The sequence below is a fragment of the Etheostoma cragini genome, chromosome 16, assembly GCF_013103735.1.
Source record: "Etheostoma cragini isolate CJK2018 chromosome 16, CSU_Ecrag_1.0, whole genome shotgun sequence".
In the NCBI taxonomy this organism is placed as follows: Eukaryota; Metazoa; Chordata; class Actinopteri; order Perciformes; family Percidae; genus Etheostoma; species Etheostoma cragini.
Window position 1 is genome coordinate 5,808,287 of NC_048422.1, and position 13,061 is coordinate 5,821,347.

Here is a 13,061-nt window from a genome sequence, read left to right on the forward strand (position 1 = left end):
ATCATTCTGGGATGGGAGAAAAACTTGCTCTGGTTTATTGGCATTTCCTTAAACCAATCAAAATTGTCTTGGGTGGCGCTGAGCACCCTACGGATCAATGCCCGCTCTGCAAAATAGCCTTGTACGTTCAAAAGTTGTTTAGTCATGAAAGAGAAAACTCAGATTGAACTAAAGGTCTAGCTAGCTGTCTGGATTTACCCTGCAGAGGTCTGAGGACCATTAACCATAGTCCTCATAAATTGGCCGGAGTTTAAAATGCCAGCACAAAAATAAAGCAGAAGGCAATGGCTATCCAGCCTAAATTAGTGAAATCTGGCGCAATTTGTGAAAGTGGAACATCGTGGATATATTTTGAGTAGCAAATGTATGGCTACATGGTGTTTGTCTGTTTGTGTTTAGGTTTGCCGATGAATTCAGTTTACTGGTGCAGCTGCGGAGTCCCCAGAGAGATGAACGCAGTGTCTTCACCATGCTGAGCCCCGACGGCCACGTTATGGTGCAGCTGCGTATCAGTGCTTACGCCATCATCTTCATAGGAACACAGCAGCGACACTATGAGTGAGCCCACTTTTTGTTTCCTTTCCCTATTTTAGAGCCAAATTAATACAAATCAAGTGAAAGTTAAGTATGTATTGATTGTTGGAACATCTCTTGAGCAGATTCAAGAAGCATTTCTTCATGGATTGTTGCTAAAATTGTTTAAAATCTAACCCCAGTCTAGGGGTGCCTAGGACACAACATGAATAAAAAAGACCCCATCTTGCCCGTCTCCCAAGTAGCCACACAACTAGTTTTAATAAGACAAACGTATTTATTTGACATTAATTAAAACTCTTAATTAAACAGATATATGAAACTTAAATAAGGCTTTAGGGTAGCCTTACCACTAAAATAACAAACAAAACAACCCAAACAAAACCACCATGTCTAGAAAGTAAAATATTAACCTAATGCCTAACCTACCCAAAAGATGGCCAAAGGAATGACAATGACTTACCTTCCTAACTAAATAAACAAGAGGAAAACTAAAATAACCCACCTGGCGTTCCACCCTTACTACTGAAACGAAAAGTATCTAATCTAACAACAACTAAACAAAAACAAAGTGTGGCCGGTCGAAAGAAGAGGAGGATGAGGAATGCCTGCTGCCCGATGACGGCCACCATCTTGCCTCTAAATGTCCGGTGATCAACAGCTGCAGCCAATCATGTGTTGGGCATGTTTTCTTCCACCAGTCGTCTCAAAGCTATGGCACAGCGCTATTTGCATGTGAAAACGCAATAAAACAAGACACATGCGCACACACAGCCAAACACAAACAAATATAAGAGCAGTTGTAACACTACCAGACAAACAAGTAAATGCTTTTTACTTGTAATGCCTTACCTATCATCAGAGCCTGATCGATATATATATATATATATATATATTTTTTAAATATTCATTCATCAGAATGATTCTGATAAATGAATATTTAAAAAATAAAAACGGACTGTTAAGCATGGTCTGAGCTTGGCATTGCATAGTTTGTCCACCAGAGGGCAATCTACAATGTCCCTGTTAGCAACACAGATTTTTGTGTGTTTTTGTTCAAAGGACATTAAGTGTCATATCTCAAGTTTGTATTTTTATACGTTTTATTTATCAGAACTTTAATATATTTTGATGTTCCTCTGTTCTTTTGTGACAATAAAACTTATTATCATTATTTTTGTTAGGGAAATCTGTTTGGGTTTTGAAACTTGTTTCTGGATTTTTTTTTTAGTAAGACAGTATATTGGCCGATTTTTAAATAACCAAATATTCGTATAAGTATTGGCCTGAAAAATCCTTTATCGGTCGGGCTGTACCTATTATCCAATTAATCAATATGTCAAAAGGTGATTACAACATCCAGCTCAGGTAGTTGAGGCCCACTTGTACCCATTCCTGCTTCTTGGCTGAAGTGTATGAACATTTGTCTGCTAGATGGAGGAGAGCCCTGTGGAAGTGTATTTGTTTGCAGCATGTGTGTTTTGTTTGACTGTGATTTGTGTTTGGCCGTCTCTTTGGTGAAATGATTTATAAGTCGTCTTTTGGCAGGTTTCTCATCTTCATGAACCACAGACCTCAAAGCAATTCATCACTGCAAGACAGCAGGCAGAACTTGGCCAAAAGAGAGACACATATATACTACACTTATCTTTTACTGTTGGCACATGTTTTATTTTTTTTATCAGCATGTCTGCTGGTGGCTACCACCTACAATGTCCGGTTGGGTCTAGAGCCCAGCTTGATTATTAGAGGACAGTAGTGGGTCTTCTAGACATTAAAAATTAATATTTCATAATTTAAAGGGGAACTCCCCCGATTGTGCATACGTGAGAGAGAAAAAAATCTATGAAGTTTCTGTGGCTCCAGAGGGGGCCATCAAAGTCTGATCAAGGAAAACCAATAAAAGAAATTTGATTAGCAATAAAATAAACATTGCAATTTTGAAAATGGAAAAAAATCTCTCTTACTCATTTAGTTAGAAAAAAGTAATCTTACGAGAACTCCTGAGCCCTCCCTCCTCATCTCTGCTACAGGCTAGAGGCTTGAGGCTGTAATTTAGTTTCAGCAAAACCTTGTTTACTATTTTAATCAATCTCTAAAACAGTTTCAGCCTTTTTTAATATTAAATGAGGGTTCTATCTAAACCGATAGATCAGCTATGTTTGCATACATAGATTTATTTCTGCCAGCCCAACCCAATATCAAATTCTACACAACAGAACCCCTGGAGCTGTCATATGGATGTTACAGTCAAAGTTTAGTCTCTTAGACCTACAGCCCAAACCTTGCTATTCAGTGAAAGAACAGTTTCATAAGTTCAGAGAAATAAAAAAGGTTTGAACTTTCACTTATACAGCTGTATTCCAACAGTCAGAGGGCCCAAGTCTGATTTAAATTGATCTTCTAGATGAATCCATGCAGACCCTCATCTCAACACACAAACCAAAGATGTGATTACATAGACCCATATGTCTCTCTGTCAGGTTCCCAGTCAGCGGTCTGTCTGATGGAAAGTGGCACCATGTGGCCGTCAGTGTGTCTGCCAAACGGCTGGCGCTGTATGTGGACTGCTCTCTGCTGGAGCGTGTGGACTGGGTGTACCACGGCATGGGGATCAGCAGCGATGGACTGCTCATGGTTGGAGGCATCATCGGGGGCTTTGAGACCCCATTTGAAGTAAGTGGCTTCTATCCATGTACATCATCTAATATTAATCTTGCCCTTTCTTTCTAAACATTTACAAGATGCCCAGAAGCTGATTTAATTAATTTTTTCTTTTTTCTTTAAATCTTTTCGAATTTTGAAATGTGTCTGTGTAATAACAACTATTATATGACCAGATTGTTGTGCACTAGCCAGGTGATATTTAACCAACTGGTGCCTGGTTATAAGCCACATTTGTATAGTGTAGTCTAGTTCCTTCAAATTTAGACCGAAAGGACATGCTTATCCTTGCGGAAGAGAGAACACACAAGTAGATTTTCCAGCCCCATGGCTCTGTTCACCACATTCCCTTTTCATCACAGACAAAGTGTAGCCCCTAATACTTAGAAACTGTGTGTTTGTTTTTGTAAAGTATGCGTAGAAAGCCCTGCAACCTGTTCAAACCACAACCTCAATTACCTCCCAAGCACCAGTGTTACATCAAATTACAGAGGAAACACTGATGAGTGTTTGGACAGAGGATGAGTTCAGCAACCTCAATCCCCTCCTTGTTCTTCAGGCAACACAAAGACATCGCACCTCACTTAACGTTATGGTTAAACAAACCCGGATGTCTTTGGGCTATAGGAGGAAACCCATGAGAAGAACAATTCATGTAAACCTTACATTTCTGTTGTATACTAGTAACCAAGCAATGGGCACGCGCTCCAAACGGACAATGCACGAGTTAAAAAACACAAATCTGGACTTGCTTCATAAAGCCTACATTACTGTTGTTGTCTGGTATAGTAATTCAATTTTAAGTGCAGAATAATATATTAAGCCTCCAATTCATTCATTTCAATGGTCCTTGAATGGTTCATCTCAAGGGCAAAACTGAAACTCTTCCATTAAAGGCTGATTTTGAAGGTCCATAATGGACCTGGCTTCACATGTTGTGGACATGCTGTCAATAGGGGTGCATCTGGATTTGTTCTTAGCACCAGCTAAAATGGATACTCCATTGCCTGGTTTCCCCTGGTGATAGCTTTTTACTGAGCTCCAAGGACGGAGCACTTCCACACTCAGAGGTGGCGACAGTTTTGTCTCTGGACAATCTTTTGTGTTTGGCAAGGCTAAACCACACATTACTCCTACTCCACTGCAGCCCGACTGGGACACATTCTGCTTTATTTTAAGGGATTTAATTTAAGATCAAAGTAGGATTTGAATATGATTGGCATAGTTAAAAACAGGTTGTATGTGTTGTGCATCTGTTTGTCTGTTTCATAAAATAATCACTTGCCACCTAAATTATCAAAAATAATTTCCTATATGAAATTATGCAGCAGATGTTTGTGTTTAGCAGACATGTGTTTTTGCTCCCTTGCTATTTTTAGGGTAGTTCTAGCAGAGGTGCCAGAGGTTTGGTTTTCTACAGACAACACAACATGAAACTTATTTTTTCTAAATACCTCAGTTACTGCTTTAAATACAAAAATAACACTTGCGGGCGCCCGGATAGCTCAGTTGGTAGAGCGGGCCCCGGTTCAACTTTGACCTGCTGGCCTTTGCTGCATGTCATTCGCCCCTCTCTCTTGGCTTTCATGTCTTCAGCTGTCCTGTCAAAATAAAGTCCTAAAATGCCCAAAAATTAATCTTAAAAAAACAAAAACAACTTAAGATGGAGTTCCTTGAAAAATGAATGTCTCTTTACACTTGTCTTAGGGTTTGATTTAAGGATGTAAAATCAAAAAGGTTGTTAAATTTTACCCAATGAGTGTTATTTGTGCATATAACCTGTTATGAAGTCCCCCTTTTCCCACCAGGCCGACGGCCCCTGGCTAATTATATCAAAGGTTCAGACCCTTTCCTGCCTACTCAAAGCACTTTTACTTATTCCAGGTACCTTTCACTCACATTCATACACTTCAAATCAGATTGCAAGGCCTGGGATTGATTGAAATGCTCTACTGCCTGAACTACAGCAGGCTTAGGAAGAAGACCATTCACCAAATGAATAGTTGCCAAATCACCAGAGTCACCAGGCCACGACATAGATTTCTGAAAACACTGACTGTTTTTCACGGACTGAAAGACCCAAGTGGACCCAGAGCATTCTGGGAAACACAGCTGATTAACAGCTGATTGGTTCAGAATCTACTCAACATGATGATGTTTTATGTAAACTTTTTATTGTTTTTTGATCAGACTAAAGGCTCCTGGAAACGGCTGGAAACTGTTCGACTTCTCTCGTCCACTTTACAGGCGAGGCGCATTTAATCTCGAAAGAGCCTATTGACACTGCGATAGAGATTCATCAGCTCTGATTGGTTGTTTTCAATAAGCCAATAAAAACACCAGGAGGAGGCCGAGGAATGTGATTTCTTTTTTTTTCTTTTTTTTTCTTTTTTTACAGATCTGATTAATGTAGTACTGTCAGGATATAGGTAAAGTTTGAGCTGATGATGAACATTTCATTTTTAGAAAATGTTGTAACTGTAGCTTTGACCTAAATGTATTTTCTTAGTTATGATATTGAAATCACTATATATATATATATATATATATATATATATATATATATATATATATATATATATATATATAAAAAATATAGTGAGGAAAATAAGTATTTGACCACCCAGCTATTTTGCAAGTTCTCCCTCTTAGAAATCATGGTGGGGTCTGAAATTGTCATCGTAGGTGCATGTCCACTGTGAGAGATATAATCTAAAAAGAAAAATCCAGAAATCACAATGTATGATTTTTTAAAACTATTTATTTGTATGATACAGCTGCAAATAAGTATTTGAACACCTGAGTTAATCAATGTTAATATTTGGTTATTTCAGCCCACTTCATGATTTCTAAGTGGAAGAACTTGCAAAATAGCAGGCTGTTCAAATACTTATTTTCCTCTCTGTATATATGGAAGTTAACTGATCTGTTGTAATCTGATGTAGAGCAACCTTTTCAAGGTGTATGTCAAGATACATACGTTTCCTGTATTCTCAAAAATGTAACTGTACATCAAGCAATAACTTTCTTTTAAATATCTACATTAAGGTCATTTGGGTCTTCACACTGTGCTTCTGACCCCGCACATTGTGTTTTTTATGTTTCTGTCTCTGCAGGGTCATCTCCGACAGCTGAGCTTTCTGATGGGTGACCCAGAAGCAGCCCAGCAACACTGTAGCCACTACCAGCCCCGCTGTGGTGAGAGCCCCCCCAAGTCCCCTCGCTCCCCACGCACAAACGCCAGGGAGGTGAGGAAAGAGGAATGAAAACGAAATATTAAGAGATTGGGAAAAGTCATGTTATTCTCACAAGTGAAATGAACTCTTAGTGTGGCCTTTAAATTATGTAAACAACTTGGCTCTGACATGTCACCGAGGTGTTTGAGAGAAAGCCAGATGCCCTTTAAAGCACACACCTTAGACATTCAGACTCTTGCAGTTAATACTTTTGACAGCAGAACCTGTTATATACTATGAAGCATGATAGAAGCTCATCGGAGGATTTAATATAATAGCGGCACTGACTTCTGTGATCTTGATCCAGTCTGGTGAATTTAACAACTCTGGCTGTTTGGTTGATCATCGGTTTAGCTCTGAGCGGTCTTTTATTTGTGGTTTTTAAATTAAAAAAATTGTCCCCTCTGTTTCAACACAGAATATACTGCTGTCCTCAAATGACCTGGAGGACCTGCTGGGAAATCCCAAGGACGAGTCAATGTTGAGCTTTGGCAGAACTGTGAGTAGGAAATGTCGGTGTGTGCAGTGCTCTGTAAATCTATGTTGAAAATTGCCTGTTCATTGAGGTGTTAAAAACAAACAGAAAAACATGCTATTGCCTGGTTTCACAGCTGCCCCCAGTGTTGTAGATGAAGAGTGTGGGCAGCTGACCAGTCGTCATGGTGATCAGTTGAAGCTGTAGACAGGCAGGCAGCTACAATCGTTTATACAAACTACTTGTCCAGTTACACTGGCTTTTGTTTTAATCAGGCCCTGTCTGTAAAACCACCAGTCCAGAGTCTGTCATTAATTAGCGCTGCGGTGCAGAGCTTTGGGTGACAGAGGCACCAACCAGACGTCCCACCTCTTGTCCTTAGCTGACTGGTTAACCTTGTATGTGTGTGTGTGCCTGAACTGTGTCCTCTGGTCCATCAGTCTTTGTCTGTTTACTGGTCTTTGTTGTCGCCTGCGAAATGGCTCATCTGAGTGCTGAAGTGCTGAGTGCACATTTCTTATGGTTTTTATAAAGAAAACAATCAGCCAATGTTGTTGTTTTTTGCTAAGGGATTTAAAATCAACCACTGTATAATTTTTTTTCCCCCTGTTTCTTCAGTTCATGTTTTGAGAAGTTTTCTGCACTGAAAACCTAATGTAATCTATGGTGATCATCATCAGTTTTTTTCTTTCTTTTGGGGGCAGAATTCAGAATTCTTCTGCGGAGGCTCCATGGAGACCTGTCGCCGTAGCCTACATTAGTGGCCTGAAGTTCATACCTGTGTGTGTGTGTGTGTGTGTGTGTGTGTGTGTGTGTGTGTGTGTTGATCTCTTTAAGAGAATAGCAGAGCCGTCATGGGTGTGTGCGTGGGGAGAGTGTGAGAAGCTACTCTCTCACTTGCTTCGGAGCGGGGACCAACTCTAGAGGCATGGTGAGAGAAACACAGTGGCCCCCCATTCTCTCCCAAAGTCGGTTGAGGTTCAGTTTGAGGGAAGCCCAAATTTCTGTCAGAAAAGGAAATGCATCGAATTAAGGAAGTAATGACATTTCATTCAATGTTTAAAGCTTGTGTTAATTATTTTAGGTGATTAGTACATACGAGCTGGCTTTTACATTCACAAATTCTTTTTTTATTATGACTACACACACTGAAGTTTAATCTTCCAGACCAAACTAAATACAGTTCCTGAAATACATCCAGATGTTTACACTGGCACTACAGAATAAACCCTGTTCTGGAATCTTCACATGTTTGAAATGGAAATAAAGCAAAGGCCGTGCACTTGGAAACGAAGGAAGGCAAAGCTGGTTTGAATTTACATTTTTTATGTCTGTGCAAAACGCTTTTAATATTGAAGATGGATCTGGTTCTCTTCATAGTACAGTAGTGTCTTAAATGTAGAACACAACAGGGATGGGAAGGAACAAAGTACAAACACTTTGTTACTGTACTTAAGTATATTCTTCAGATATTTCTGCTTTACTATTTTTTTTTCTTCTTTTACTCGTTACACTTTAACACAACTATTGGTACTTTCTACTCCCTACATTTTACAAAATTGGCTCGTTACTTTAGTTTTGTACAAAAGGTTGTCTATCAGGTGTGATTGTTTAAGCCTGATGTTGTATTGGTCTTTAGTTCTGGCACATTTAAAGTAAGTTAGCTATTGATTTTGTTGTTTGTGTTCTTCACCTGTTAGCTAGGTTTCACCTGGCTGTGGATTCAATATGTTGGAAACCAGAATCGCCTTTAAATACAGTCCTAATCTAGTCCTTGCTAACAAGTTTCAAATCATTTCACTGGAGTTACTGTTATTATTATTTGAGTCATCAATACCAAAATCAATCTAACTGGATGGGAATATACAGCACTATACGTTGCCACTACGCGACAGACATTCATTTGCGGCTAGACGGCAGCAACGTTGTCACGTAGCAGTACGGACGGCGATGTGATTGAAAATGAAGAAATCGGAGACCCCAGAGACGGGGCAGACGGGCAGCAAGACGTGCCCAATCATCATCCTCGGCCTTATCCGAGAGAGATGTTTGAGATAGTGGGCATCGAGAAGGACTCCTGGTGAATGCGCTGCGTAACTGTAAAGTATGGGGATGTTGTTGATGAATGTCTGTTTAGACATCATGTAAAGGTAATGGCAGAGTCTTTTTGCACTGTCATTGGCAAGGCATGATTTTAGTACTGTAAGAAAACGTCCGAGCCTGTACTTTGTTACTTTGACTGGAGTAAAGACGTGCAATCGGTACTTCTACTTTTCCCAGAGTATTTTGAACACAAGTATTTGTACTTCTACTTGAGTACGGGAAGTGAGTACTTTTGTCATATCTGGAACACAACCAGCATGCCATGCCTACCACAGAGTTTCTCCATCAGGATGGCATTTGGATGCCATGGGGATTATGTAGACTGCAAAGGCCTCTCCTGCTGTTTTGAGTCATGGAGAATGTTTGCAGGAACAAGCTGCAACAGATCTGTCTTAATAGTTACTAAAATCTCCTTTATCAGCTGGCTGCATCTCTTTCTCATTATGTCTTCATCTGTTTTTATTGCTCTGTTTCATTGTGTCTGCATCCGTCTCTTCTGGCTTCATGCCCGTCTCTGTGTCTTTCTCTCTGTCTGTCTCTTTGCATGTCCTTGTCTCTATGTCCCTGTGTCTGTGTCTCTGTCTGTTTAACCGGCATTTTCCCCCTGCCGCCTTTGTGTCTGACTTTATGCTAAGCTACCTGGCTGCTGGCTCCAGCTACATGCTTTATTAACTGTACAGTTGTGTCAATCATCTTGTATCAAAGTATTAAATGCATATTCAAAAAATGCAAACTAATCATCTAACCACCAAGTAAAAAATGATTGTTTGAGCTTTTTTATATCATAGTAAATTGAATATATTTGGGTTTTAGACTGCCGACAAAACAAGCATTACGAAGAGATTTGCCTTTTTCTTTTTCACACTTTCTAAATGGCCAGTTTATTAGTATAATGAGTAAACGAGGGAGTTATATTGGACACAACAGTCTGTTTTTCATTACATCCACCCAGACCAGACCCGTGGAGGTACAGCCATCCTGTCTCTGGCTCTCCTCAGAATCTGCCCATTTGAAAGAAATAGAAATAAAACAAGTCTCCTACATTAGCAAGATCTATTTCTCATTCGCTAAGGTCTGCTGCTGTCGTCTTTGAAGCATAACATTTCTGACTGCGGGGCCACGTTGTTGGGGTTCCTGACTTTGATGCATGTCCTGTCTGGGGCCACCGGCTCCCTTGACAGGTGCTCTCTTTAGAGACATGGCACTCTCCCAGTTAATGTACAGCCCCTCCAATGTGCACTAAGATGTTGAACACTCCTGGAGGTCAGGGACCTTAGCTAAACATGTAATTCCAAACCAGAACTATGAACTTCAGCGTATGTTGATGACTTTGAACCCTCCCAATCCGCATGCCCTGTATTTTCAGGATTACTTTATTTTGATCTTTTAAGATATTCATTGAGAAAAAATGCCAAACATGTTTGTTGTAAATCAAATCGCTTAGGACTTTAGGTAGAACAAAACAAGCAATGTAAAGACGTAATTATTTTATAGACTAGCAGATTTATCAAGTAATTAGAAAAATAGTCAAGTGAATATTTGACTCCCGCTTGATCATAAAGTTTCTATTCTCTTAAATTAGGTTTGTAAAAATGTGGATTGAATATACAGTATGCATGTACGTCAGAATGAGAGGGAGAGAGCGAGAGCATGACAGAGCTTGGGTTTGATTGTTTTTTTGTACCACTAGTGAATCCAGTTTGTCTGAGGGCTTTCAGATTTATAAATAATTATAGCAACCGTGTGTTTCCACTCGGGTCTCTAGAGAGGCCTCGTTCATAAAACCTGTCAAACAATGGCTTTTACCGGCAAGCTGAGACAGAAACAAAGAGGTGGAAAAACGATCCATCATTTTGACACTTCTCCAGGACTGTCAATCCACCAGGGTCCATGTCGTATTCTATGCAAAGTCTGCAAGAGTTGCTTATTAAATGGCATTACCCTGTGTGGAATGGCCATGTCCTAGCAAAGCGTAAGTGTTGATAAAGGTTGAGAATTGTTTGAACTTTTTTTAAGGCTGCTAATTAACTAATGGGCGCTTTCACTCAACTGAGAGTGTTTCCTTTTACTAAACAGACTTCAGCTTTATTTGGAGTAATGTTTCTGCCCACAAACAAATGTAGGCCTAATGTTCTAGCTTTGTTTTTGTCCACAAACTTCAAAGGGAAATTGCTTCTAAATGCTTCACTATGTTGACAGTACAGGTGGCGTACAGTGGCTTTATCTGGGCATATTTGCTGAAATCATCTGCCTGCTGCTGCTGGGAAACTGCACTGTTGAGAGAGTAGTAGTAGTAGTAGATAGAAAACCAACCGAAACAATGAGCTGAACGATCACGATCACTTGGTGATGTTTTGGTTGAAAGAACTGCAGTTAGGTGAATGATGTGTCAACACTTTGGCAACATCTTTTACGTTACACTGAAATTATTTAATACATTGCTTATACATAAGTATTGACAAGAGCAGTATCTTTTATCAGTGTCTTTGTTTTATTTGGCCTTTAAGACGTTGTTTTGTGAATTCCCAGAAAAGGCCGGAAATGGAAATTTGAAGGGGCATTAAAGGGGAATTCCACAAATTGTACACATCAACGCCTGTTTACAGTTGTTGAAGAGTATAATTATTGCATATGTGGGAAAAAAGTAGTATAAAGCCTTTTGTGGCTCCAGCAGGAGTTCTCCCAAAACCACAATTTCAATTTGCTCAGCTAGTTACTCTGGCAATGAGTAATGGTGCTCTTTACCCATGCCCTTGGAGCCGAGCTGCACCAATCGCATCGGTGTATCTGACGTAGGTAGGCAAGAGGCCAGCTAAACAGATGACAGCACTGCAATGTCAACATCCGTAAACATTGGTCGTAGTGTTATCCAATTGCGTGGAGTGCAGCGCACAGTATTGGTCCCGCCCCTCAAGTTGGGCCATTTTCATTACTCATTGCCAGACCCTTAATCTTTCGGATTTGACTTTGGATTTCCAGGCTATAACACACCTGAATCTCTGACCAAACTGTCAGTAGTGACGTGCATTGTGGGAATTTAGGTGCCAGGTTTTGACAAGGAAGAAGAATGTGTGGAATAAAAAAGATGACATTGCTGGTCCTGTTGAATCAATTTATTTGACTGTGTAATAGTTAAGTAATGAATTTATTTTTTTGGCAGATAAACTAGACTTGACATTTTACCACCTTTTATAATATTGGTATGGCTAACATGTTGGCTAACAGTTACAAAGTGTTTGGAGTCGTGTTTGTGTCCACCTGATGAGTGTAAGTTTAATATTCTTCCTTTAGCTCTGGTTAAGTCTCCACCATCTGTTTTTAGCTCTTTAGCTCGCTATGTTTAATTTCATTCACCAACTAGTTGCTAACTTTATCCATCTGCCATTTGGTGCTGGGCAAGTAACTGACGTTACTGGAACTTTTTCACTGAAAAAAGCTGTTGCTGAAAACATCCCTAAGGATAGTGATGAGACTGAATCAAACAGGCTGATCTCACATCTGCATCTCAGTAGAGCTACAGATGTGTTTCTTTGGGTTCATTCCTACATCCAACCACTTTTACCTTGCATGTCATTAGATTCTAGGTTTATATTTTTTTAGGGAATGTTGAAGCCAGTAGTTGTCTCCTAAGACTGCTCTTTAAGGGGGGGGGTGATCTTTGGTGCAGACAGGCAGCTGAGTTTTGGATCTGTTGTAGTTTCTTGAAGGTTTTGGTGAATGTGCCATACAGGATGCCGTTGCAGTAGTCCAGAGGGGGTGAAGGCGTAGATGAAGCTGGTGAAGCGGGAGTGAAGACGGGCAATGTTGTGGGAGATGGAAGAATGCCGTTTTGGGGTTTGATCAATGATGACACTGATGGTAATGAAGCTTTGTGAATTCAGGAACAGTGGAACCATCACTGCAGAGGGAAAAATCATGGCAGGATTTGTTGAGGGATTTGAGGCACATAAGGATTTTGTCATTTCTTTCTCTATAACCCTTTCTGGCCTCGTTGCTTACTTTGCCAGAAGCATCAGCTGACTAAAGCTGAGGTCAGAGGTCGGGGCCCG

The 13,061-nt window shown here is 40.1% G+C and overlaps 1 protein-coding gene across 1 annotated transcript in view; it reads left to right on the forward strand.

Moving 5' to 3' along the window:
- Nucleotides 1-13,061, forward strand: part of si:ch211-196i2.1 (collagen alpha-1(I) chain) — a 117,185-nt gene that overhangs the window by 38,308 nt on the left and 65,816 nt on the right. The window contains exons 3-6 of the mRNA XM_034895444.1: nt 400-558; nt 3,018-3,210; nt 6,315-6,446; nt 6,853-6,933. Of these exons, the coding sequence (XP_034751335.1) occupies nt 400-558; nt 3,018-3,210; nt 6,315-6,446; nt 6,853-6,933 (565 nt within the window). The remainder of the gene's footprint in view (nt 1-399; nt 559-3,017; nt 3,211-6,314; nt 6,447-6,852; nt 6,934-13,061) is intronic.